The sequence below is a fragment of the Caenorhabditis remanei genome, chromosome V (assembly GCF_010183535.1).
Source record: "Caenorhabditis remanei strain PX506 chromosome V, whole genome shotgun sequence".
NCBI classification, from domain to species: Eukaryota; Metazoa; Nematoda; class Chromadorea; order Rhabditida; family Rhabditidae; genus Caenorhabditis; species Caenorhabditis remanei.
The window spans coordinates 5,228,064-5,254,445 of record NC_071332.1 but is presented as its reverse complement, the minus strand read 5'-3'; the positions used below and the strand labels follow the sequence as shown (position 1 = coordinate 5,254,445).

Here is a 26,382-nt window from a genome sequence, read left to right as displayed (position 1 = left end):
TATGAATTGTATTGTATCCTGTAGACATTTCCTACTCACTGTGCCCCCGCAGTTTACATTTACTATATTCCAATTTCCTGTCTAGGATCTCTCCAGACTGTCTAGTGACCAGATTTTGTGTTCATTGATATTCTTTTTGTGTCTTTTATCAGAATCTCATTAGGACCCCCTTGCTTTGTTATCTCAAATCTGTTGCTTGATAAAAAACACAAGCTTCATAATTTACTTTTTTGTCTTTTTCTTGTTCCCTTTTGTTTGTTTCCTTCTGCTAATTACAACAAAAAATCAAATGTTCACATCATATATTTCAAATATAGAAAAGAAAAGCAATTGTCTTGGAGCCAGGAATAGAATCTCTTTTTATTTTCCCGGTTTTGTTTTTATTTTCTTTGTTAATTTCTGAGAATATTCCGGGGGATAGTGAAATGTGACAGCTGATTCTAGTTAGGCCAAGTACCGGAAAAGTGATGTTTTTTTGTTGAAATTTTTATTCCGATAGACTCCTTTCGAAAATAAATATGTGCCTTTCCTTTTCATATAATACTCGTTCAATAAATTTGAAAAGTCAGGCAGACCAATGACCTCTTATAAATTGAATTGTCCGGTTGTAAAAACACTCAGTTAATAGCATGACACGCTTCTTACAACCGCGCTCTACCGAAACCGAAGAAAATTGTGTGCAAAGCTGAGAGACTCAGAGAAAAAAAAATTCAAGGGCATTTCGGCGGAGCGCAGTTGTAAAAACTGTGCTGAGCTAATACGTGCTCCTTAAATGTTATTTTGTTAGGTTTTGAATGATCATCAAACCTATTTGGAAAAGTTTTATCTGAACTGAATCGAATGGTCTGATAGCATAAGTTTAGAAATATACATGTTTTAAATGAAAATATTAAAGTTTCAATTTTACTGGATTCTTTCATTACAGTCCTAGATGAATATTTTTAACCCGAAAAGTTGGTTCCTGAAGGAATTCTGAAAGTGCAGGTAACCTATCCCCATCCATCTTTTATTTCAATTCTCAGTTTTTTTGTCCTCAAGTGACCATACGTTTTTGTTGTTCCAGAAAAATGCTTGCAACCACATCAGCCGCCTCATCAATCCCTTGGAATGATGCTCTCTACTCAAATTGGTGTCCTATTTTCACAATTGTTTTGCTTATTACCAGAATTATTATTGTTATTATACACAGAAAAATGTATGCTAGGCCAGCGATAGTGATTATTTTTCTAACGGTGAGGGACTGATGATTGTTTCAAAAAATACTAATTATTTTCAGATCAAATTTGTTATAGACTACCTTATGTTCGAGGGTGTTGAGGTGAATTACAAAGTTTAAAAAAAAATAACCAATTAATTTCCAGCGCTTCTCTTTGTTCTCTGAACGAATCAATCTACAAATTCTGACAGCAATCGAGATATTCTACGTCATCATGTCTAACTTTATGATTTATTCAATCTTTTACGCAGACTTCGCTCTCCCACTGAAAGTAATAATACAATTTTCGGTGCTTAATCTCATTTTGATTATACTTGCCATAGGGTTACTTATTGTGATTGAGGTATGTTCTGAGATAGCCAAGAATTGCGGAAAAGAATGAGAGATCTTTCAGAATGTAATGTGTGATATAACAGTGGTTATTGCACTTCATGTGATTTCAAGTGAGTTTGATTCCAAATTCTATAGAAAAATGTTTATCTGTTCCAGTCATTCTCTACTATGACAAGTGCTCAGCTCTTATAAAATGTGGCATCTACAATGCAATCGGCAAAACTTTGATCTACGTGACAATGGTATTCAAACTACTATTTGACCACTTTTTTCGGATTTTCTACATTTCGAATCTCCTTATCAACTTCACCGACCCGTCCCTTATCCGTGATAGGATTCTATTTCTTATTCAAATTTTGTTCACTTGCTTACTTCTTTTTGTTTTTCTCTTCTATCGTCGACACAATTCAGAGCTACTTGGGCCTGTGTTTGGTAAGCTGTTTTTGGTTATTTCTTGTTATACCTATATATTTTTTGTAGCTGCCGAGAAGAAAATCGGTGGAAAACAAAAATCACAAAGATTACCAGAATCAAATTTTGTATTCGAAAATGCAGCTGAAGAATTGATGTTTCCCGCTGAAAATGAGTTGAACACAATCAGTGATATCGCTTCGGATGATGAAGGAGAATTGGATGTAGAAGAAGAATTACGGAATCAACAATTACATGAGCCAGTAGTTTCTGCTTCTCCAGTAGTTTCAAGTCGTGAACCATCAATCTTTGCCACTGGAGAATCAGGAAGATCTAGAAGACACGAGCATCGGATACAAATAATAAGAAGAACTCTGAACCGTGCACCATCAATCGAATGCTATCATCCAAGTACATTATGATACATAAAAATGTTTATTCCGATGATATTTTCACATTAATAAAAGATTATTAGTAGGTCACACAGGTCATACATTTTATTCAAAATTTATACAAATTAGGCGCACTTCAAGAAGTCTGGAATGTTCTGCAACTGGAGCACCTGCTTTGAATTCATGTCGTAGTCCGAGACAGTTGCCTCATCGAACATATAGTAGGAATCGGTGAACCCTTGAGTCTTCTCGATTCCACTTCTCACGTCTTCAGGGAGATTTGGGAAGTAGCGGTTTTTGTCGTTGAGGAACGATGGGGCGTTTTGATTCACGTTGTATGTAGCGAACACATTTCCCTGAAATTTTTAAAGATTTGAAAACTGAAGTAGAAAGTCAAATTTTCGACTATCATTCAGATTTAGAAAAAATGCTGAAAAATCAACAAAAACGGCCCGGGCATTCGGGGCTTTGCGAGGCCGGGTCTCGACAAGTATGGCAGAAAATAACTTACAGACAACAAAATGACACTTCCATTGTTAAGTGGGAATGCACCTTGTGGATAGAAAAGTACACGATCATGAAGCTCCTTTGGATAGTTTTGAGCTTCTCTGAAATTATATATCTTATAGAGTTCCAGATGAAATTCAAACTAACGTGAACTGCACTCCATCATACTCGTATCCATAAATAGTTCTCTCCACGAACAACAGAGTCAACGGACCCGACGAGACGGTGGCATTCACGAATTGAGGTCCACGTGGGAACACTTGTTGGATCGGGCGACCGGAGTCGACGAATTTTCTGTTGTTCAACTTGTACACCTTGTTGTCACGGAATAACAACCATTCCTGGTCGTTGACTGGAAAAAAAACAAGAAATCTAATTGGGAATCAATCTAAAAATACTCACTGGCTACAACCGAGTCAATATGCTTTGGACACTTTGATTGAGCAACGTCGGATGATGGAACCGAGTGATCGATGGACGAGAGTCCTGAAAAAAAAGAAGAGATGAACGAGGAAAGATATATGATCTGACAAGTGTGCCAGCGAGAGCATGTCACATGTTTCCGGTCAAGTTTTGAAGTTATTACCTGAAGAGTGAATGCCTGGAATTCCTAACTATGAGAAAAATGACTGTGAAGATGGGAATCCTGATGCTACAGTAACGTTCAAAAGTATCTATAGTTTTGATTTTTTCAGTGGAAAATGGCCAACTTTGACAGTGTCTTTCGGTGTCACCTGATTGTCCGAAGAATTTTGTTTTGTATGGGCTGAAAATAGCAACAATATCACATAATTTTTGCAGTTGACCATTTTTTTGTAGGGACTGTACCTTGAAAGTTACAGGCCGTCAAAGTAATCTATCCCTGAAACCGATTAATTTCCGTGCATTCTAACGAAATTTCGGAGCTTTTCACTTTGACAACCTGTAACTTTCAAGATAGTGTCGCTACAAAAAATTGGTCAACTACATAAATGATGTGCTATTTTTGCTCTGTTCAACCCATACAAAAATTGAGTTTGTCGGGCAATCAGATGACACCGAAATACCTTTCAAATTGGTAATTTTCTACTGAAAACAGCCAAAGTTGATAACATTTTGAGCGGTACTTGGATTTTTGCCCATCACGATCCGAAGACAACCAAGATCAATCAGAATACTAACCTAGCACAAAGAACACTGCATTCCGAACAAAATCCAACACGATCATATTTTACAAACCTTCTCCTGTAGTTGCTTCTCCTTCTTGATTATTATTAGTGTTCTCTTCAACATCATTATCATTTATCTCAATACCAGGCGGTCCACTTTCAATACAGAGAACATAAATAGAAAGAAGAAGAAACAGAGATGAAATCAAGTTCATCTTGAGCCACTGGCACAAATGAAATGGGTGAAACGAAAAGGAAAATTTATGAGAAATGGAGAAGCGAGAGAAGGAGAGCAGGAGAGCTGACTAGGAGAATGCAGCTGTTCTTCACGAGATGGACACAAAAAAACCACGAATGACTTTTGGTTTCGTTGAGATGAATGAGAAGAGAACGAGGTTTTTTTTAATTCGGAAGAGTTTTATAAATAGAAAAATGTGTGGCTATATTCCACTTAATGGCTAGAGTCAAGGCTAGAATCCAATATAGACTTGGAATCAAAATTGAGTAATTAAATCAAGTTTTGTGATTTGTGAAACTAAGTAAAGATGGACAAAAATTTATACCTAATCTATGGTTGTAAGAAGCGTGTTTTGCTAATAATTGGACCGAAAATGTAAAAATAAAAAATGGTTCAGAAGAAAACTCTTCGTTTAGAGGTGCGTGTTCCCAGCGGTATATCTCGGCTCCCAAAGGAAATATCAAAAACTGTAAACTGACAAAATATAGCTTAATATTCATAGAATATTTCTTCAGTTGAAACAATTTTTATATTTTCAAAGAGAACCGAGATAGGATGCTTCAAACTCTTGTTAGCGGGTGCGTCTCTATTAGAGGTTTTACGGTACACTTTGTAGATTTTTCAATTAGCAAAATTACAAATAGTGCGTCGGAGGCGCGACAACCTCCTTCCCTCAGCTGGTTTTCCATATAATCTTTCTGATCACTGAACCATAACTTCACTTTTTCTCTTCTTTTCTGACTTGTAACGGAACATTGAATCATCAAGTGGTCACTCAATTAAATTCGAACTTTGCGAATTACTCACCATACATTCTACGAATTGCGAGACGATCAACGTTTGGAACAGTGTCCAATGTACCGAATGGAAGAAGGACTGGCTTGAAAATTGGGTGCATGATGGATCCTCGATAGAAAGTGTGTGGTAATCCGAGAATATGTCCAATCTCATGAAGAAGTGTGTGGTATAAAGAGATTCCCATTGGTGCCTGTGACTTGTATGCCCATTCTTGGTTCTTGTCCAAGATGATATGACTGTTGAGCGGTTTGGACGCACTGCCGGCGACTGAAACGGACTCGGGTTAGGAAAAAAACTTAAAATAAAATTGTGTCTCACTTCTCAAATTGCTCTGTGGTACGTCATAGAATGTAATAGTGACATCTGGGTTCTGAGCTGTCGTCTCCACAAACTTGAATCCACTGGCTTTGGTCCATTGCTCGAATGCCTCGTGAGCTGCTGACTTGATCTGAGCTTGTGATAGTGTCTTCGGAGTGTTCACTATCTTGTAGGTCAATGATTTCTTGGTCCACAACTCTTTCTTTGAAGCCGCTAAAATAATACAATTTTTACACTGAAAATAGCAAAAAGTACTCACGAGCAATGGGAGATCCTCTATCCATATCATTATTTGCACATCTCCATTCATTCATTTTTGCTTGAGTTGGAACGTCAACAGTACCCGATGAGTAGTATAAGAATGCGGACTGGAAGCGGCTGAAAACTTTAAAATTATTTTGAATTTTAAAAATAGACAAGGAATATACATTAGAGCATCATGAATCTGTTGTTGAGTTGGTTCCTGAACTGATTTGACCGGTTGATGAGCGTCAGGGATCATGTATCCGAATTTGAAGAGGTAAACCTGAATAAATCGTTATGCTGTGACCAGGAAGTAGATTTGGTTTTTGACCTACTTTTTCTGATAAAAGTTTATGGAAATGTTTTGAAGGATTATATCACAGCGGTAACTATCTAAATTTAGACCGGTAATCGGCCAATTTCAGTGTAAAATAGTGCAATTTTGGAAATGTCGTCTTAAAATGACTATAACTCTCTAGGGAATGTCCGTACAAAAAAGTTGTCAACTACAAAAACGAAGTTCCAGGTTTGATCTTTATAATTCATTAAAAATCTACTTGATGGGACAATCAGTATTACCATGACACATTCTCAAAGTTAGACGATTTCAACTGAAAATTACCAAACTTTACAAAATTTTTTTATCCAGAAATTTCTAAATTTTTGTACCCTTCTTAACAAAACAGCATTTTCAAATTTTCAAAAAGTTCTCACTTTTGCCTCCTCCAATAATTCTTTTTGTAACTGTGGTTGATTGATATCTCCATTTGTTCCTGGACTTCCAGCTGACACAACTCCAGCAATGCCCAATAAAATTATAGGCCACATCTGATGACCTGAAATATTATGGTAAGTAAGAAGAAGAGACTTGTAGGGAGAATAGACATGAAAAAGAAAACAAAAAAGCAACAGGTTTTCAAATTGATATTTTCATTCTAAAATAAATAGAAACATTGAAGGTAATCGAAACAAAAACAGGCGAGAAGATGGAAAAGAAATTGTAAAATAGGATACACAAATTGGAATCGATCTCTCTCTTTTTCTCTCTTTTTCTCTTCTTGTTCTCGCCGAACTTGGTAAGTGAGAAACAGAAAAAAAGTTATATGGGTTAGAACAGAAAAACTAAGAAGAAGAAGAAGAAGGAGATGATAAGATGATTGAGTGATGATATCATTTCATTAATCATATGGATCGAAGATCGCTTCTCATCATAACACTCAAGTAATAACAATACTTAGTTTATTGCGTAGTTTGATATCGTTCTGCCAGAACAACTGTTGAACTGTCTCGCAATATCAGGAGTCTTTTCAATTCGAAGTAATCGTCGGATGTTGGAATCGAACGCGAAGAGGATGTAAGGCATTGCGAGGGTTACCTGAAAGATTTTTTCTTCTAAGAACTTGTCTTGGATCGGATATGGCTGTGTTCGGAGGTTCAGTTGAATCATTAGTCACATGGCGTTAGAAATAGGGAAATCAGATGACTGGTCAAAAGTTTCGATAGATAATTTTCTAGCTTACATTACCGTGAAACCTGTAATATAGGTGGCACGAGGTCCGGGGGTGAGTACTAAAATTAAACGCGCTCCACTAGACTTGGGGGGCAAATTCAAAATTTAATTTCTCAATTCGCTGTTTCGTTGTGGCATTTTGATACTCGGCTTAATCGACCACTTTTGAGCCGATTTGTATTACTTTTCTCGCAATTTTGGTAAATTTTTCGACTGCCGTTTTGAAATCAATTCTACTAAAAAATTATTACAATTTTTAAACAAGACAGTTATTTTGAATTTCTCGCTGAAATTGTCGCTGATTTCAGCGGAGCGCGGTTGATTTTGTACTCACTCTCAGGCCCCATGAGGGGGTACTTCAATTGAATTTTCGTTTTTCGTTCTGTCGTTATGCATAAAAAATTCTAATTTTATTGGTGTTTTTTTGCTATTCGCTTCAAAAATATTACTATTCTCTGCACGAGCAAAGCTACAACTTTTTACAGTCAGATTTTTTTGGAGAGCTCAACATTTTATTCGCCCCTTTGACCAATTTCTAATCCCCAACTCACCATATCTGATGTAAACGTCACCACAATTGACTGAATTTCGAGTATTAACAAAGGTATATAAAATATGTAAGCAACACTCATCACGAACTGAAAACGTCTTATTAATTCACTTACAACTCCTGTAAATCCTCACTAAAAGTATCAAGTTACCCGACATCAAAAAACTATTACATGCTATAACTCTTGTCAATTTTCTCACAAAATGCCTGTGCTGACTCGAGTGACTTTTCTTCCCTTTTTCTTCTAATTTAACTGTTGTCCATACTCCGATCAACAATATTAGCATGAAATAAAATGTTGCGAATATTGGATTCACAGCGGCATGAGTGGAAAGTGCTACCTCAAATGAAAAAAGTTCTCTTGAAAATAGAAAAAGCATGAAACCTGGTTCACACATTTCTCAAGTCTTCCATTGATCAGCCTGACTCTTGTAACCAGATAGCCACTGATATACCAAGGAGATAATACAGCAAATGAATAAAAGACTCCGAAGATTGGAACAAGAAAGTACCACCGGTTCCAATGCTGAAATAGAAATTATGAGTCTGAGAAATATGTTCAAGGTCTACGGTGCAGGCCAAAAAGTTATCATATTTTGTCTTTTTCAGTTGAAAATGCTCAACTTTGAGAGTGTGTCATGGTAATACGAACTGTCTCACAAAACAATTTTTTATGGAATCAAACAGACCAAGAATATAACTCCATTTTTGTAGTTGATAACTTTTCTGTACGGACACTCCCAACCAAGTTACATATCGACAAAGTAATTTCTCAATCAAATCGACCAATTTCAGTCCAAAATAGAGCGATTCTTGAGCTGTCCACTTAAAATTAATATAACTCTCTAGGAAGTGCCCGAACAAAAAAATTGATAACTATAAAAACGGAGCTCTACTTTTGACACACTCTCAAAGTTGGGCATTTTCCACTGAAAAAGGCAAAATATGATATTAATTTTGGTCGGTACTGTACCTGTTCCGAGTTCAAGTAATGTACAGAAGTGAAACGATACACTACCAAAGAGAGGCCAGTTACGTTTTGCATGTGGAAATATCTGGAAGCGTGGAATATCATGTCAATCAGCTTTCAATCAAACTTACACCGAAACAAGACATTTTGACAAAGTCAAGATACCCGGTACTGCTCTTTCCAATAAAACTAAACATCTCACTCCTTCCGGAAAATATTCCAAACGTATTGCTGTCCATGTGTTTATGTAGCATGTGATGTTCTGGAAGTGTTTTTTGAGAGGTGACTTTTCGATTTTTTATAACATTTTTGTTAATACTTCAGGCACAACAGGTGATTTCTCTAACTATGAATAATTTATTCAAAAAACTACGAACATTTTGTTATAAATAATTACTTCCTTCTAAATGTTACAATTGGAGTCAGTGGGAAAGAAACCAAGAATCCAAAAGCACACAACGTCACAGTTATTGGTTTTCCTTCTGACTAACTAAATTGAATTTTTACGAAGTAACATGAGTGTCTGCATGAGAAAGGAATGGGAAAGTTCAACGATCATGGGAATGTTTTGGGTACTTTGTCAGGTTTGCAAGACTACCGTATACTTCTGAAATGGAAAGTGACACTATTTATTCATTGCAACACCAAACTGCTGCCGGAGGGTGTTAAAGGGGGACACCGATATTCCAGAAATTGTGATTTTTTGATATGGATCGACTCAGAATTTTGTAGAGATAAGAAAAAAGTGTCTTAGAGCCAGAGCCAAAATTAGTCTAAAACAAGTCATGAAGCCTCAAAGAGTCAAAAGAGGGCCTCTCGCCGTGGAAGGTTTGCCTTATATATTTCAAGGAAAAATTCACTCGCGGTGCACGTGAAAAAGTGATGAAATATAAGGTAAATCTTCACGGCGAGAGGCCCTTTTTTGACTCTTTGAGGCCTCATAACTTGTTTTTGACTTATTTTCGGGCCTGATTCTAAGAGACTTTTCTCTTGTTTTCTGAGTCGATCCATATCAAAAATCACAATTTCTGGAATACCGGTGTCCCCCTTTAAAGGCGCATTCAATTAATTGGAGATATCGCGGAATGATCTTGTAGTTGAAAAAATCAGATATCGTATTTTAAGTCTGAAAAAACAGCAAATCATACTTTCCGCTTCGAAACCAATTCGAACAAATTAGATGCGCCTTTAACACTTTCCGGCAGCAGACCGTGAATTTATAATAGTATGAATTCTATTCTTTACTCAAGTTTGGTAAATATTCTAGAAGTCATGAGCACGCGACTACACATGCGGAACGGTACTCCTCGTGTCTATCTCCTTGCAAACAACAAACGAAAATAGATACTACACTCTACTTTTTTATAAACTTACCACCATTAGATCAATTTGCAGTAATCTATAGAACGGATTGCTCAATTTCTTCTTATAAATAATTGGCAAACAGAAGAAAAACCATAGCAATAAAAACGAAGGAATCCCATATATCATCTGACATATAGTAACCCAATTCATCTGAAATTCTTACGTTTCACTTCACAAAAATGTCAGAAATTGCGAGTGAATACGAGAAGGTAAGAAAGAGAAAAACAATGAAGCAAGAGTGAAAAGAGGAAAGAACAGAAAAATAGACTCCACCCACTTTTGGAGAAGAATGTTTCTGTTCGCTTCAATGAGTGATACTATCCTCATTATTTTTACTTGAAATGAAGAAAATTAAGCATTCTGAAAGTTGTTGGAGTAAAATGAGTATAAAATTCGTGTTGGAAAAGAAAAAAGAGAAATGAATCAACAAAAAGAGCTGGAATTAAAGTGCCAATTGAAGGTTTTGAAGGATATAATCATCGAAGGAAAAATTAATTGCTCTCAAACTAGAATCGTGTGACATTAACACACAGGTCAGAAGACATACAATTGGTCCTCCGAGAGACAAAGTGCGCCCCAATGAGAATGCGAAAAGTTCAGTGTTAGTACTTATAGGATATGAGTGAAATATATATTTGCAAGATCATTCCAAGGGAGAGGTATGTGCGCTCCACTGCACTTTATCAGATTTACTTTTCGACAAGATTCTGATGTTTCTATATCTTATTTCTTTGCATGATAGCGTTTGCTCTTTTGGTTTCAGTGATAGTCTATAGTATGTGAGTAAATCTGGTTCAACCACAGAACGTTCTCCTGCTCTTTAGTATCGAGAAACTGCGTTCTATCGCAATTTTTTGCATTTGTTACCATACCGATCTTAAAACGGAACGTCGTTTGATTTCTGTTCTGTGAAAAACGATAATTTATTGCTTTGGGAAATTTATTAATTGGGAAACTGAAGTTTATTGATATCCTGGTAGCTGAAAATTCGGAGAGCAGAAGGATGCATTTATATAAGAGGTGTTGCTATAAAGTTGGTTTGAAGCCCAGTTTCGATGCAACCGTTTGAATTCTAATTTCAGTGGAATAGGAAACAAAGTATGAAAAGAAAAACTCATTGCAAATACTATATCACATAACAAAACTAGAAAAAAAACCTTATCAAGAATACAAACTCGTAGCATTACTCTGACTCGATAAGTTATGAATTTCATCTTCTAAAAGTACACCGAATCAAAATATTTCACAAATAAGAACTAAACAAAACAAAGCAACAAAATAGTTTCCAAAATAGTAGGACACTTAAATGTCTGCTGTTAAACCACCTGCTGAGAAAAAAACGCTTCAAGTGTTTTTTTTCGAACTATTAGATTAGAATGTATATGACTAAACGAGTCTAATAAGGTTAAATTCAATGAAGAAAATGTCTAGATTTCACTCGTGAAACTCATTCTATTTTCGAGCAGAAACTTTTGATAAAAGAAAAATATTTTGAAATTCACGTCGACCTTTCCAGTTTCCTTTCAGGCCACCGGGTCATCTTTAGATTCCCTTATCGATTGAATCAATCAGAATCAAAATCAGTACCTTCGACAAGAAGCGTTGTGTAGTGTGAGCTGGTCAACAGTTTGTCTTCGGTAACGGTGAGTTGTTGGTTCTGAAGAATTCAAGCTATCAGAAAAGTTTCAGAAAAATGGCCGACACCTTGCAAACAAACGGTAAAGCGACTGCTCTCGCTATAGGAACCAATCGGATGTCGGTACGTTCCACTCGTAAAAAGAAGACTACGATGCTGTCGCCGAAGAAATTCTGTGATTTTGTAAGTATCCGGGAGGAATAAGTACTTAAAAACAGTCCAAGTTTTCAGGTTATCGGAAAAACTCCCGGAAAATCTTTCGAGGCGGGAGTAGCCGAATTGTACAAAGAGTACTATTTGGAGTCGCCGACGTTTATCAACTATTTCCGAGCCCCAAAAGAGAAGAACGCTTCGGAAAGTGTCTGGTTGTATGATCAAACTCGTGTCATCGTTCCTGATCTCGAGTATTATCATGCATCGTGGGTTGAAGGTTTGAGACCAAGTGAGTCTTCCCGATTCCGAGGAAAGTCTTATAATTCTGTTTAAGACCAGTACATTCTTGCTCAAGCACCTCGTGACGCAGCCGCCGCCAAGGATTTCTTCAAAATGGTGGATCATGTGAAAGCGGAAGCGATTATCATTGCCGAATCTTCTGATGAATTTTCGAGGTAGCCATGGAGACCTTGTTGCTGAAAAGTTAAATATTTAATTTTTCAGTCAAATCGCACCAAAGTTCGAAAAATTGGCTACGAAGAAGGGAGAGAAGGGAACTGATGATTTAGCCACTGCAGATATCAAGGATCATGGAAAAAATCTGAAAGCGGTCAAGTTCAATCGTGCTGATCAAATGACTCCGGCGGAATTGGTGGAGATGGTGGAGAGAACACGCAAGTATTTGGGAAGCCCGTTGAAGGGACCAACTGTTATCATCTGCAGAGATGGGGCTACCAGGTGGGTAGATTGTTCAAGAAATCTCATTTATTGTAGAAATGACTTCTAAATTCATTCTTGCAGATGCGGCGTGGTGGCATTCATTGATCTTGAATGCGACCGTTTGACGAAATACGGAAGAGTGAAGCATGGGGACACGATCAAAGCGATTCGGTTAGTTCCCATTATTTGCAATATTCCAATCAATTTTTCAGTTTCACTCGATGCAACACATTTGACACATTCGAAGCTTACGACTTTGCGATCAACTCGCTAGTCGAATTGTGCATCAAGCATAAGAAGAAATAGTAGTGTGACGGCTACTTTCTGACATTGAACAAAACTCAATCATCGACCATGAACATATTTTTATTGTAGATTTTGTCGCAATTATCACAATAGGAAAGTACTCATGTTTCATACAGACAGAATATGTTTAGAAAATCATTTATCTACGGAATCTCATGTTATGAATTCATGGTCTGCTGTCGGAGAGCGGCGGGCTCAGCTAATTCATTGGAGTTTTTGCGGAATGGTCTGGTAGTTGAAAAAGATCAGATACCGTATTTCCGAAATCATTTTTTCATCTTCGAAACCAATCCGAACAAATTAGTTGCGCTTTTAACACCCTCCGACAGCAGACCGTGAAATTATAAAATCGACGATACCAAAAAAAAATCTAATACAAAATAGAGTTCTGGATTGTGAATGTGTATACTGCAGTAGAAACAAAAAATATTTGTTCAATACGTTCCTCCTCGTGGCGAGTATTCATAGAAATGATTCATATTCGAAAGGTCGCATTTTCATGCTTGAACTAGTTTCATTTCTAACTTTTTCCACGTGTTTCCCTGAACAGACATGAAACAGATCAGAAAACTTTCAAGTTTTGACCTCCTTCCGCACATTATTAAACGTTTTGAACCTCCACGAAGGGATGTTGTGATGAGTTGTGACAAATCTACCGCAACACATCTTGCTTCAAGGTCAAACAGCTGCTCTTTCTCTTGCTTCAAAGAAATTTCGAAAGACAAAGAGATCACACATCTCAAATGAACATCTCTCTTCTCTTCTTCTTCTTTTACCGATCTAATGAGTTGTCGTAAATCCAGAATTATGGCAGGAGGAACACAAACATACGTCAGAAAATAAAATAAAAGAAGAGGAAAGGGAGAAGTAGAACAAGATTTTCTTTTTGTTACTTGTTGTTTTGACATTTATCCAAATAGTAATGTAGTGGTGACAGCACTCCAATTTTTTGAACTTTTATTTACTAGAGGGTAACCTTTCAGAAGCTGATTGACGTCATTTGATTAGGAAATTTTCTCTCAATTTCAGTCATTAAATTATAAAGAACACCATTAGTAAGAGTGAAACCGAATACGAGTTCAGTGAGCTGAAGTAATTGGATAATCAAGAATTGTTGGAAATTTAAATTTCCATCAAATAGCAATTTTTGTCAACATGCAGGACAGACAAATTCCCCTAAAAATGTCAAAACCCGAAGCCTCTTCTCATATTTTAGAAGGTGAAAAAATCAAAAGTTACATTGAGATTATGAAATTTTAGCCTAAAAACATAAAAATCCGTCAAAAACTGACAAAATTACTGTCTTTCGAAAACTTTGAAACTTTTCAAAAAAATATCTCAAAAAATTTAAGTTGACATATATCTATGAGTTTCAGTCCAATTTTTGATTCAATTCAAATTTTGAACTCAGCGTGATGAGATCTTTTAAATAAGTATAATCATGACACACTTTGGATGAAATATTAATTTAGCTACCGTATGAGCCTTTAAAGTCGTGGTGAGACCCGAAAATCTCAATTTTCAAGCAAACCAAACAATTAGAACAAAATGAAGGTTTAAAAATAAAATAATGTGCCAGAATTCATTTTTTAGGGTCACAGAATCCTCCCGCCCGGAAATTTCCGGAATTCTTCCCAAAAACTATTTCCGTACTAAACTTTTCCATAATCCACCCTTCTCAAAAAAGGGAAATTTCTCTCTCTCTCTCTCAATTCGAAATGAAATTGAGCCGATTGGACTTTTCCGTCGTCTCTCCTCAGAAAACCACGAAGAAAATGCTCTGAACGTTTCCGATTTCTGTCATTCTTTCCTCTCGTTCGAGTCCACGTCGTCTCCATTTTTATTCCTTCATGCCTTCTCCTTCTCTTTGCGTTTTTTTTCTTTGTGGTTCGAATGTGTGCTATGCTTTTCGAGAGAGGCTTTCAAAAGCTTTAGAGAGGAAGAAAAGAAGAGAGGTCCCTTCTCTTCCATCTCTCGTTTCGTTTTCTTCTTTTTTGCTCCGTTTTTCTTTTTCTTCCTCCGTACGCCTCTTGAGAAGAAGCTCCATCGATTTTTGTTTCTCTCTGTGTTGCTCCTTCTCTGAAATGGTTTTGAATAGTGGGAGGAGGAGAAGGGCACACATTTTATGACACTTTTTTGTACCCCCCCCCCTTCATTATGATGGATGTGCCCCGCGCCTGAATTAGATTGATGAAACCTTTTTCGCAAAACAAAAAATGTTGCATCTTTGCATAAGAGATTGAAAATCTAAATGAAGATTTCTTGAAGACGTCAAAAGAATTCTATTAGTTAAGGAAGGATTTGTGCTTTGGATTCAATTTAACAAAAAAGCTTTTTCATGAATTCATTTGAGTAGGTCAAAAATAGATTTCAATCTCATTTATTACATGATTTTTTATTAATGTGGCATGTAGCCAACTAGGTTCTATAGAATTAATTTTCAGCTTGTATATAAGTAATTTTATGTTAAAATTTCGTTTTTCACTGGCATGTGTTATTTATGAAACCTTTTATTCCAGTTAGAAAAATTCAATTTTTCAAAGTTTTGTTCTAAATAAGACAATTATAATAAAATCATTGATAATTTAGTTTTTTTAGTCTTTAATTTTACAAAGAATATGGTTTTTAATTTTGTTGTTTCAATATTTCAAATTTTATCATCCAATACCTAAATAATCAGTTACTAGGAATAATCCTTGTTCTTAATTTTTTTTCTTGAACTCTCAATTACACATTACAAGATCAGAAGCTGTAAGCACTACAGATTTTCAGTTTGATTCTGAAAGTTTTATTCACGGGGAAGGCCCCCGAGTGACCGTGGAGCTATATGACCTATATCATTGGAAAACTGAGAATACGCTGATTCCAAATATATATTCAGTTTTGGCCCCGAGGTCTAGTATTCGAGAAAAACAACGTCAAAGTTTGGAAAAATGACAAATTGCCTTTCTAACACCCGAATTTTTTTTTTGAAATTTTGCAATTTTCGCATATTAATACACAGACTAAATTTTTCGTGTTTATACCAAACTTCCCCTGCAAAACTATAGAAATACTCTATTATATAGACGCGTACTCCCTTCATGTCAATTCTTCTAGCAAATCTGCAAACAATCTTGACGTCTTACTTTCTGATTCTCAAAGATCCTCCTTCCAAGTTGATGCATACTAAAACCATTCTGAAATTCCACGTCACTTCCTTCTTTTCTTTCGTCTTCCCTTTCCGAGTACTAATCCCTAGGATCTTCATAAAAGGAGTAAGAAAAAACTTCCTTCTTTCCGTTACTCATTTGCAAATCGTTTAGCATAAACCATCGATTCTTAGGCTTAGACTCACCGCTTTCAGTTTCAATGCACCTGAGTCTTTTCATTGCATAGAATAACAAATCCAGATTCACCTGTTCCAATTTTCGTCGTATTTTTTAATATTCCCTGAACAACTGACATAAAAAAAACAGCGTCACGAATGTGAATACTGGAAAATAATTGTGAAAACATGTATAAATACTACTCGTAAAAACCCTCTAACCGCCTCTCCCAGTTTTTTCTGCCATCCCATGAGCACTACTACGCCTAGTAAGACCACATCTCGAATTTCGTTTTTTTCGGCGAAAAGAGTCGGGGCAAAAAGTTTTTAGTAGGGGAAAAAAAGCCATTCTCTTGATGAATTCTCTTCCAGTAGTATATTTTATTCAATCGGTCTCGTCATAAGGCCCTCCAATGACTGCATCCATCATTTTTCGAGGTGCTTTAGAGGTTCTCTCTGTTCTCGATTTGACGGGGGGGACGGGGGTGCGATTAGAGTTTTTTAAATGCCATCGTTTCTCATTCGTTTCACTTTCATCTGTCTTCTTTTCGTTTTCTTGAGAACTTTTTGGTTTGATCTACATTTATCGGAAATATGAGAGTAAGTTGTTAAGATTGTTAGGAACAGTGCCATTATAACTGTTTTGATTTGCTTCCAAGGCGAAAATTACAAAATTAACTGTAAAACTGATTCAAAAATCGTACTTTTCATTTTTTCAAAACTTCTTAGAACTAGAAACATCTGAAATTTTGTATTAGTTTTTAAAAAACCTCTAGATCTTCCTTTCTGTGATTGTCAACTTTTCCTCAAAGTAACGGCAAGGTGCCTAACTCTTTACCCAAGACAACTATTTCATCGACGCTCCACTGAAAATCAGGTCTAACTAGGGAAGGTCATGGAATCAGTTTGGAGATATGGGACGTGACATATATCATTGGAAAGCTCAAAAAACAAAAATGTATATTAGTTTTTGCTTACGAGGCCTGGTATTCGAGAAAAACAAGGTCAAAGTTCTAGAAAAAGTTGAATTTTTACCTTTAGGCATACGAAAAAATGATGTTTTTTTCTTTTGCAACTTTCGCGTGTCAAAAAGGAAATAATTCTAGGTAAAAGGTAAAAGGCCTAGATAAAATTCTAGGTTCTAAGGTAAAAGGTAATATTTTTTCGTACTTGTACCTTGTTTTTATCAATCGCGAATACTAGGCCTCGAGGACAAAAACTAGATATATATATTTGGAATCACCGTGTTCCCAGCTTTCCAATAATATAGGTCACGTCCCATAAATCTAAACTGACTCCATTACTTATATATAGTTTTGAAAGATCCCGTCTACAATATCAAGAACATCTTATATTTTTAAACATAAACTATTCCGCTTTGAAGTTTTTGAGATTCCATTACTGGTCAATATAATAACAGTTTTAAACTAAAATTACATCTGTAAAATGTCAGTCTTGCTACACAATTAATCTTGCTTATACAGATTATTCTATCTACTAGACCCTCACTCTTTTGATTAAATCTAGTCATTCCGCAATCCCAACAAATAACACCAGGTGTTATTAAATAAAGTGTTCAAACTAATCTATTCCAGATTACTTTTCTCAGATTAATTGCATTGAAAACAGCTGTGTTCCTAGAATTCGTAAAGGTTTTTTCCAGTTCTATAAAAGTCTAGACTATTCAAGTTTCCGACTCCTCTCCACTCCCATTTATCCTCTACCAACACTTTATTCGCTACTATTCTCAATATGTGACGTTATTTATTCAAATGGGCTGACATTGTGTGTGGTGACGTGCCCCCTCTGCTCTCCGTTTTGCCTCCCGTTTGCAACCAAACAATTCCTTCTTTCTCCATTCTTTCGCCTTTTTGTATGTGTTGCTTTTCACTCCTTTTTTTTGTTCCGTTTTGTTCCGTCGTTAACGTCAAACGTATTCTAGACACGCGACGCGCGACTCTTAAAATCATCTGGAGAAGACATGACATGTATTCACACCTTGATAACGTTCTCTTTTCTCTCTAGCTGTCAATCATGTTGTTCAGCTGTCAACTCGAGAAAGATGGGCTGTTGACCACAAAGTGTCTGGCAAAAAATAGAGGAGGGGACGGATATTTCTAGTGATTAGTCAGAGATGGATCAGGCCCTTCACGAAATAGGATTTCCAAGGTTTTGTAGAAATCGTTTTTGAAATTTTTGAGGACTGTTGATTTAAAATTCTACATAATTGGGAAGAGAATTTGACTAGGATGGTTCCTAATTTTATCATACTTCACAATTTTCAAATTTGACGGTCTCAGTCAGAACGACATCGACTGATCTATTCAAATTCCAGATTCTCGGAAAATTCAAGTTTTTCTCTCAGTAGTCTAGAGATTGAAATTTCAATTTGGTCGTATTATTTTCTAAATTATATTACTGTGTACCCTAAAATCTGAAATTCTAAATCCCAGAGTTAGACACATTATTTTGAGTTATGCATTTCAAATTTCTGAAATTTTCATTTGGAATCTAAATTTGAGAAGTGTGACCTTTGAACACAAATCATTGGAATGTCAGTTCTAGAGCAAAAGAAAAAACACTCCTAGGATTCAAGCGCCCAAATCTTGGATTTGAAACTTTAGGCCTATGATTTTAGAAATGTTGAAATCATAAGCCTAAAGTTTCAAATCCAAGATTTGGGCGTCTGAATCCTAAACGTCTCCCTTCGGTTTCCTTTTTTCTAGAACTGACATTCCAATGATTTGCCTTCAAAGGTCACACTTCTCAAATTTACAGTCTCCGATATTCGAGAAGCTTCCTATGATTTTAAAAATGTTCTCCCAAGAACTTTGGATTCAAGCTCTCTTCAGACTCCTCGCCTTTTTCAGATACTCCTCTGACCTTTCTTCTTCTCTAGAATCTCTTTTTTTGCTTCTCAATTCCATTCCATTCCGTGTATGTGACACGACACTGGGAGCCGTCCGCCTGGAGTCGGCCTCAGCTCTCTCCCGTTTTTTGCTACATAATTCATTTTGTGATGGTTGTGTTTCTGCTCTTAAACATGCTCTATGGCGGGGCGTGGCACCCTGCCGAGAGAGAGAGCCACCCCTATTTGTGTTTCCACAAGAAAAAGCTCCCGGCTTCTTCCTTTCTCTTATTTTCACTCTCTCCATCTCCATTCTTTTCCTTTTCAAACCAGTTTTCGAAGCTCTTTTCCATCCACCATTTAATTGGTAACGTGATACACTTGAATACCAGCAAATAGTGGGGTCCCAGTCCTGCTCTCTTCATCGTGTTAACCCCCGTCCTCTCTCCGTCAGATACACTTTACATTTTTATTCCATTTTGTCTCTCCGATCCATTTTCCAATCACCCCGCGCTCTTGCACTTTCGTTCTCCGCTTAAATTAAACAGAGAGGACCAAATTAGCCAAATGAAAAATTCACTCGGAAGACGGATGTGCAAAACCGAAAAAAGTCTGCAAGGCCGGATGTCGTTTTGTCTTGTAAAAGAGAAAATGATGGGAGTAAAGTTCAAAAGTTGTCTAAACCAAAAGGTCCTACTACAAAACACATTGTTTCGGACTTTTCTGTTATTTTGATACGATATTTTCACGCTTAAAAATATTTGGTTAGCGCTCAAGTTTTAAATGTAGGTTTTTATTATTATCCGTTTGTATCAAATCCTTAAGATTTAGGTCCTACAGTCCAAAATTTCGGGTGGATTGTATCATATCAGTGAATGCGGGTTTCAGAATTGGAAACTGGCAACATATTTAGACCCCATGCCATTATTTTCAGTTGCTATTTTACTTCTATTTTACTGAAAATCATGTTATTGGGGAATTCCCTGACGTACCTAGTAACTGGAAGCAGGCGAAACCTTATCCGATACCATTACTAACAGTATTGTAAATTTGATAGTAAATTAAACATCATCACCTAAAATTTCAGCCTTTACTGGTCAAACATTTCCATCTCGATACGCTTCAGTCATGCTTCTAAACCACTAAGTCCATAAAATTAATTTAGAATTGCTAATAAGTGTCATATCCAGAATGCACTCTACTTTCTAATCAAAGTCTTCTTCCCGTCAACGTCTACAAAAAAAATTTGTGGATACTTTGTCCCCCTCTCCCTCCATCCATCTCTCTCTCTCCCTCTGTTCCATTTTTTCTTGCCAAAGCAAGAGTGTTTGGTTGTATGTGAGTGTTTTCCTCCATGTCACATATCTCCGAAGAAAAAAAAAGAAGAAAGAAGAAGAAGTTGGTTGAGAATGGGAAGGGGGGCCTCGCGCGCGCCCGCGCGTAATCGTATACTCTCTTTCCTTTTCCAGCCGCTTTTGCTCCTCGAACTCTTTTTTTTTCGTTTCTATCTTTTGTTTCTTTCCTTCCCAAGTAGATCAGAGCACACTCGGAATGTTTCAAGTGATGGATTCTGCTTAACAATATCTAGAAGGAATGGAGTCACTAGATCTAGGCGTCAGACTTTTTCCTTTTTCAGTTGAAAACGCCCAACTTTGAGAATGTGTCATAGTAAAATTAACTGTCCCACAAAATATCTTTTTATAGGATCGAATAGACCAAGAGTAGAACTCCAATTTTTCAGTTTGCAGCTTTTTTGTTCAGACACTTGCTAGAGTTATAGTAATTTTAAGTTAACAGGTCAAAAATCACACTATTTGGCACTGAAATTGGTCGATTTGATGGAGAAATTACTTTGTCGATACGTAACTTGCTAGGGAGTGCCCATACAAAAACGTTGTCAACTACAAAAATGGAGTTCTACTCTTGCTCTATTCGATCCCATAAGAATTTATTTTGTGGGACAGTTAGTTTTTCTATGACACACTTTCAAAGTTAGGCATTTTCTACTGAAAAGGGCAAAATATGATATAATTTTGGCCGGTATGTCACCTAAAACAGGGCTTTTTGTGATGAAAGATTTGTAGCTGAAACTGGATAAATCATAAAATTCCTGTTTTGATCCAAGTTAAAAGCTATAACGTTATAACCAGTGTACAATCCCTCCATCCTGAATCCTAGATCATGGTCGGTCGCACAATCATTTATTGCATACAGTTCTTCATTTTCCTAAACTGTTCTTTAATTCTCAATTGTAACTTTCCTGATTACACAACTTTCATAAAAACTTCCTTGTCTAGTTAACCTAATTACCATTGTCAACAAATCACCTGTTCGTTTTCCCAGAAAAGCCAGCCAGAAAAACTTTTGCTCAGAAAAATTGACTTATTCCAGCCATTATTGACTCATAATAACTCCTTCAGTCTAATAGAACCTCTTTTTTCTCTTCCTTGTTTCTCATTATCGTCTCCAAAAGGTGAAGAGCACTTGTGGAGCTCTTCAAGATCTCCCTCCCTCTATTTTTCTCCGTTTTTTTCTCAATTTTCCACTAAGTGTGTATACTCTTTCAAAATACAATCATTGTCATCATCATCGTCATCTTCTTCTTTGTCATCAGGCAAAAGAAGACGAAAAAGACGTCTTCAAAAAAGGGAGAGGAGGAAGACTCAGGCGTCGCCCGTTAATTTCCTGCGTGTTTTTCGCTGTTGCTCTCGGAGCCGTTAAATGATACACCCGCCCTCTCCAACAACTCTTTTTTCTTATTCTTATTCTACCATCAAGATTCGTTTTCGCTCATTTTTTGCTCTGGACCGCATCTTCAATTTTCCACGTTTTCTAACCGTTTCCATTTCTTCCAGAAACCCGTCGCCGTCCATTCCCGCTTCTCGCCACACTATCCCGATCAGCCGTTCGGCTCTCCATTTGCCACAGAGCCCCACTAGTTGCTCTGTTGCTCACCGGAGAGGCGGGGCTGTCGGGGGCGAGACAACAAGGATCCACGCGTGGTGCATGTCCCGCCTCGTTTGCCCATCCGCCAAGCCGTCGTCGTCGTCGTCATCGGTTTCCCTCTTGTTTCCGTCAATCTCAAGACAGTTAGCCGTTTTCCTTGTCCTTCTGTTGGCCGTCATGGAAGGTGAATATTTAAAAAAAAAACTGAAAGTGGAAAGCTAGCTTGACACATGTAGCTCAAAAGAATCAGTAGCTTAGAATCTGAGTGGATGTTGACGCGGACTGTTAGCCTATCAAGAGAGTATAGACAAATCTGAAACATAATACTGAAACATAATACTGTCACAATCATAATGCAAACCGGACCGGCGTGTAGCTCGCTTCAAATTGAATTTTGTGAGCTGAAAAATATATCAAAATATAGATCTCGACGAGTTCTATGACACGACTTACTACGGGCCGGATGGCGGATCGTTAATGTGCCGCGGGCAGGGCTAGAATGGCTTTTTTGGCAATTTTCGCGTTTTTTGGCACTTTTTCTCGGCCATTGTCACTTTAGCAATACGCAAGACCCATAGTAAGTCAGTGACATAGAACTCGCCGAGATCTACATTTTGGTATATTTTTCAGTTCTTAAACCCGCCCATATTTTGGCTCGGTTTGCAAGTATGGTCACAACCAGTCAGAATAAAAAGGTTTAGCTAGAATCCCTCATATAAACAAAGGGACACTTTTCGTGTGCTAGCTTCCTCGCCACCTCACCAACAAACCCCCTATTGATATGATTTGAAGCTTCAGGAGTATCGGGAATCGGCTGTTTTGTGTGCAGTTCGTTCGACGGCGAAAACAAGGGATGCCAGGATCCGTTCAACTCAACGATGGATCTTTCGTCAAGGGATCGAGACGCCTCTGCAGTCGCCAACTATAACTATCCCTGTTGGGCGTATAAGAAAGGACGACACGGCTTGTTTCCAGCGGATCATTGCATCAAAATCGTCGGTTATCGGGGTGAGTCTTTTAATACGATATGATCTGAAGAAAATTCCGGTCTAAAGGGACCTTACAGTTATTTTAGTAAAATTGGTATCACTCTGTCGATGAAAAACTTAACAACTGGGTTGAAATACTCAATCAATACAGATATTACTTTTTGATAAGATATCATTTCAAAAACTTTCACGACTAGTTTTCTCGATATGCAACCGTATCACATTTCCAGCCGACAACGAATCGAAAACGCTGGTAATCCGAACATGTGCTTTGGATTCGGGAACTCTAACAGCAGACACCGAAATCGTGCGGATATCGCATTGTGGTAGCTTCAAATACGAAGGTCATCAATATAAAGGATGTGTTCAATCGTGTGATACAGACGGATGCAACTCTTCATCTGTTCATTCTTTCCTCCTTCCACTTTGTTTCATTTTAGCTCTTTCCTTTATATCGTAACCCTTACTTTCCCTATTCTTTTCCTCCCCTCTCATTCTCTTTTTAATACGGGTGACCGTCTTTGATAAAAAAACACAAAAGTTTTAACTGAAAATTCCCATTTCTGATATCTTTCTCTTTCTTATTTTCTATTACAATAAGTACCGATTGTTGTGATGATTTGTACTTTATTCTCTCGAAAAACGGTTTGGCATACCGTTTTTTTCAAATCTAGTTTTTGTATCCACCCCGATGACGAGCTCTATCTGCACTGAATTTTCAGTTCAATTGAGCTTGATTCCTTCCCTTTCTTCATTTTCATTCCCCACCCCGACATTAGTTCAATATGAGAAACTATTCCAAATTGACACTGTCGTTACTGTTTTAAATCTACAGCACTTTCATAAACGTTTCATTGATCGTACTTTGTTTGACACCATCTGAAATTAAAAAAGTGTCATGTAAAACTGTATTAGATAACTGGCATACTGGAAGTGTGCTATGTCACAGTAATGGGCAGATTTCTAAGATTCTTAAGACACATTCAATGTAGAACTCCAGAACCGAGATGTTACCCACTGTGTAAAAAAGTAAAACCGGTACCCAGGCAACTGATAACACATTGGTCTGTATTTCATTTGGCTCCGCCCCCTACCGGCTGAAATAGCCCCTATAGGATCAATACCTTTTCAGAATTTAATTTTCAGTCCTATTTTGCACATTTTATTAGTTGCCAACTAATTTCTAGCTATCCTGCATCATGTATAAAAAATCCCTTTTTGAAAGAATTCCAATTTTAATGTTTTCTGAATTATTCGATTGGTGGAAATACAGCGGTCCGAAGCAAACTTATGATGATAAGATACATATTATGTTTGAAAACTGTTGAAAACAGACAATAACCATCTGAAATATGGTTATTGTTCCATAGGTACACAATTCCAGTTCAGTACTAACTTGTTCAGATTTTGGGTAACTTCAGAATTGAATAAAATGATGTTATGTCCTATTTTCCTAGGTTTTCAATTGTCTTCAGAGAGTTATGGTATTTAGAGTGAACAGTGTTATAATTTTCTATATTTGTTTTTTTATCTCACTTAGAGTGTATCTTCAGCAAAACATTATTTGCTAGTTCCGCCTACCAGTTTACCTACGTGAATTTCTTGAAAAACGACACAATTTGAAAAACAGGAAAAAGCATCACCTATTGTCACCTGAAGCATTGTGAAGCATTACCCATCTATTATTACAAGTCATCTTTCATCGAACCTGGAAACTGAAATCAAATAAAAAGGAAGCTTTTGTATCAAACTTTTTAGTTTTTCTTTCCATTTCCATCTTTCCCTTTTCCAAACCCACCCAAATTCCTATAAATTCCAGAACCCATGTCACCAACACCTTTCGAAATGATTGTCATTCTACTCGTGGTGGCTACTGCTTCAGCACTTTTGATTCTCTGGATTCTTTACATCAATCGAAAAACGATTGTCAACTACATAAAGTCGCTGTCTGCCCCCGAACCAGCTGTCACTGAAGCTGTGGCTCCGGAGAAATCCATGGCTCCAGAGATTCCAAGACGTTCAGTTCAAATCGTTCCCCCAGAAATCAAAGTTCCTTCTCCGAGAAAGTCGGTTCAGTTGTCGAGGAAATCAGTGGATGTTCATTCGGTGGAGTCAATTGATTTGGATGATGAGAAGAAGGACACCAAAGAAGAACGTAGAAGATCCAGTCATGTGTTGACAATTCCAGTGACTCCAGCAGTTAAAGGCGATGAATACATTTATGTTTAATTGTCTATTTGTATATTTCTTGGGATATAGTAATTCTAATCTAATATCTTTGAAGTGAATACGATTTTTACAGTTTACTTTACAAAAACATAATAAACTCTGCGAATACGAAATATTGCGAATCGACTTTACTACTTTACCAACCAACTGAAACATAATAAACTCTGTGAATATATAATGCATATTGTCGTGGTTTTTGCTGAGAAAACTGTGAGGATGTCAGATAAAGGTAGGTGTACACTTAATGGCATACTGAAACTGGCGTATCTGAAACCTTGTATCCAAGCATAAAGCCAAGATGAACCATAATAAGACGAAAGTGATCCTAGACCTCAATTATCAAGAATATTGTCAGATTATTTTGGACCGCTTGGAATTTTGCGCAGAACAAGAGCTACCATAAGTTTTATAGAGGGCACATCATCTGAAACTGGTTCAGATGAAAAAACCAATTTCTGGCAAAAATTTCATTTAGAAACGGTTTCTTGTTCGTGGAAATGAAATTCCGCAACTGTTGTGTAGAATCATGTGATATGATTCATAATAGATGAAATCATCTTTTATTGTTTGGACATTTGTTAAGAATTCAATGAATCAAAATGATATTTAATGAAAGCTTCGAGTTCCAATGAAACTAAACACATTTTCCTTTAATTGAATTGATTCAAGTTTTGTATTTTTTCTGTCAAGATGGTGAGTTGGAATTTCAGAAAAGATTGACTAATATTAACTCTTTTCAGTGGTATGATTATTACGATTTCGATTACGGCTATAACAATAAGACCTCCTATGGATGGCTCTTGATTCCAGCAATCATCGCAATAGGTGTCGGTATTTGGTGGATATATAAGAAGAAGTCAGCCAATGAAACGGCGAACACTATTGTTGTTGCAAAACCAGTTGAAGCTGGAGCATCAGCAGTGGTACCACCACCTCAAGCAATTCCAGCAGTACAAGCTCCACAGCCTTCCTTGACTTGAATATAGCGATGTGGCAAAGCTTTTTTTATCCGAAGGAATGCACGTTTTAAAATTATAACAATTTTATAATTCAACATACATATAAATCGTTTTTCTGTTGTTTTAGTTATGCTCATCTCTACTCAACTATTTTTCAGATAAAAATACAATTTCAGCTATTTAGAAAAGTTTCGGTTTTTATTATCATAATTTGTATTGTTGATAAAATTTTATGAATAAGCACTCTCTTAGATATAAGTTATTCAACGGAAAAGTGAAGATTTACAGCA

The 26,382-nt window shown here is 36.8% G+C and overlaps 5 protein-coding genes across 5 annotated transcripts; 4 read left to right on the top strand and 1 right to left on the bottom strand.

The window, feature by feature from the left end:
* Positions 1 to 1,193: 1,193 nt before the first annotated feature.
* Positions 1,194 to 2,382, top strand: GCK72_017415 (uncharacterized protein; the record flags this gene model as incomplete). The annotated part of the gene is made up of 6 exons (XM_053732075.1): positions 1,194 to 1,232; positions 1,277 to 1,318; positions 1,362 to 1,559; positions 1,611 to 1,659; positions 1,706 to 1,981; positions 2,030 to 2,382. 6 exons carry the CDS (start codon positions 1,194 to 1,196, stop codon positions 2,380 to 2,382), a joined length of 957 nt encoding a protein of 318 aa, XP_053580988.1.
* A 95-nt stretch (positions 2,383 to 2,477) lies between these two features.
* On the bottom strand, positions 2,478 to 6,432 carry GCK72_017414 (uncharacterized protein; the record flags this gene model as incomplete). The annotated part of the gene is made up of 9 exons (XM_003102284.2): positions 2,478 to 2,708; positions 2,864 to 2,960; positions 3,007 to 3,211; positions 3,262 to 3,345; positions 5,053 to 5,310; positions 5,362 to 5,574; positions 5,621 to 5,739; positions 5,790 to 5,887; positions 6,319 to 6,432. 9 exons carry the CDS (start codon positions 6,430 to 6,432, stop codon positions 2,478 to 2,480), a joined length of 1,419 nt encoding a protein of 472 aa, XP_003102332.2.
* A 5,260-nt stretch (positions 6,433 to 11,692) lies between these two features.
* Positions 11,693 to 12,814, top strand: GCK72_017413 (uncharacterized protein; the record flags this gene model as incomplete). The annotated part of the gene is made up of 5 exons (XM_053732074.1): positions 11,693 to 11,818; positions 11,867 to 12,077; positions 12,123 to 12,243; positions 12,293 to 12,526; positions 12,721 to 12,814. The coding sequence occupies 5 exons, from the start codon at positions 11,693 to 11,695 to the stop codon at positions 12,812 to 12,814; spliced, it is 786 nt and encodes a 261-aa protein (XP_053580987.1).
* Positions 12,815 to 24,728: 11,914 nt separating this feature from the next.
* On the top strand, positions 24,729 to 25,133 carry GCK72_017412 (uncharacterized protein; the record flags this gene model as incomplete). Its single annotated transcript, XM_003102253.2, has 1 exon — positions 24,729 to 25,133. The coding sequence occupies one exon, from the start codon at positions 24,729 to 24,731 to the stop codon at positions 25,131 to 25,133; it is 405 nt and encodes a 134-aa protein (XP_003102301.2).
* A 177-nt stretch (positions 25,134 to 25,310) lies between these two features.
* GCK72_017411 (uncharacterized protein) lies at positions 25,311 to 26,113 on the top strand (the record flags this gene model as incomplete). The annotated part of the gene is made up of 2 exons (XM_053732073.1): positions 25,311 to 25,343; positions 25,874 to 26,113. 2 exons carry the CDS (start codon positions 25,311 to 25,313, stop codon positions 26,111 to 26,113), a joined length of 273 nt encoding a protein of 90 aa, XP_053580986.1.
* Between the last annotated feature and the right edge of the window lie 269 nt (positions 26,114 to 26,382).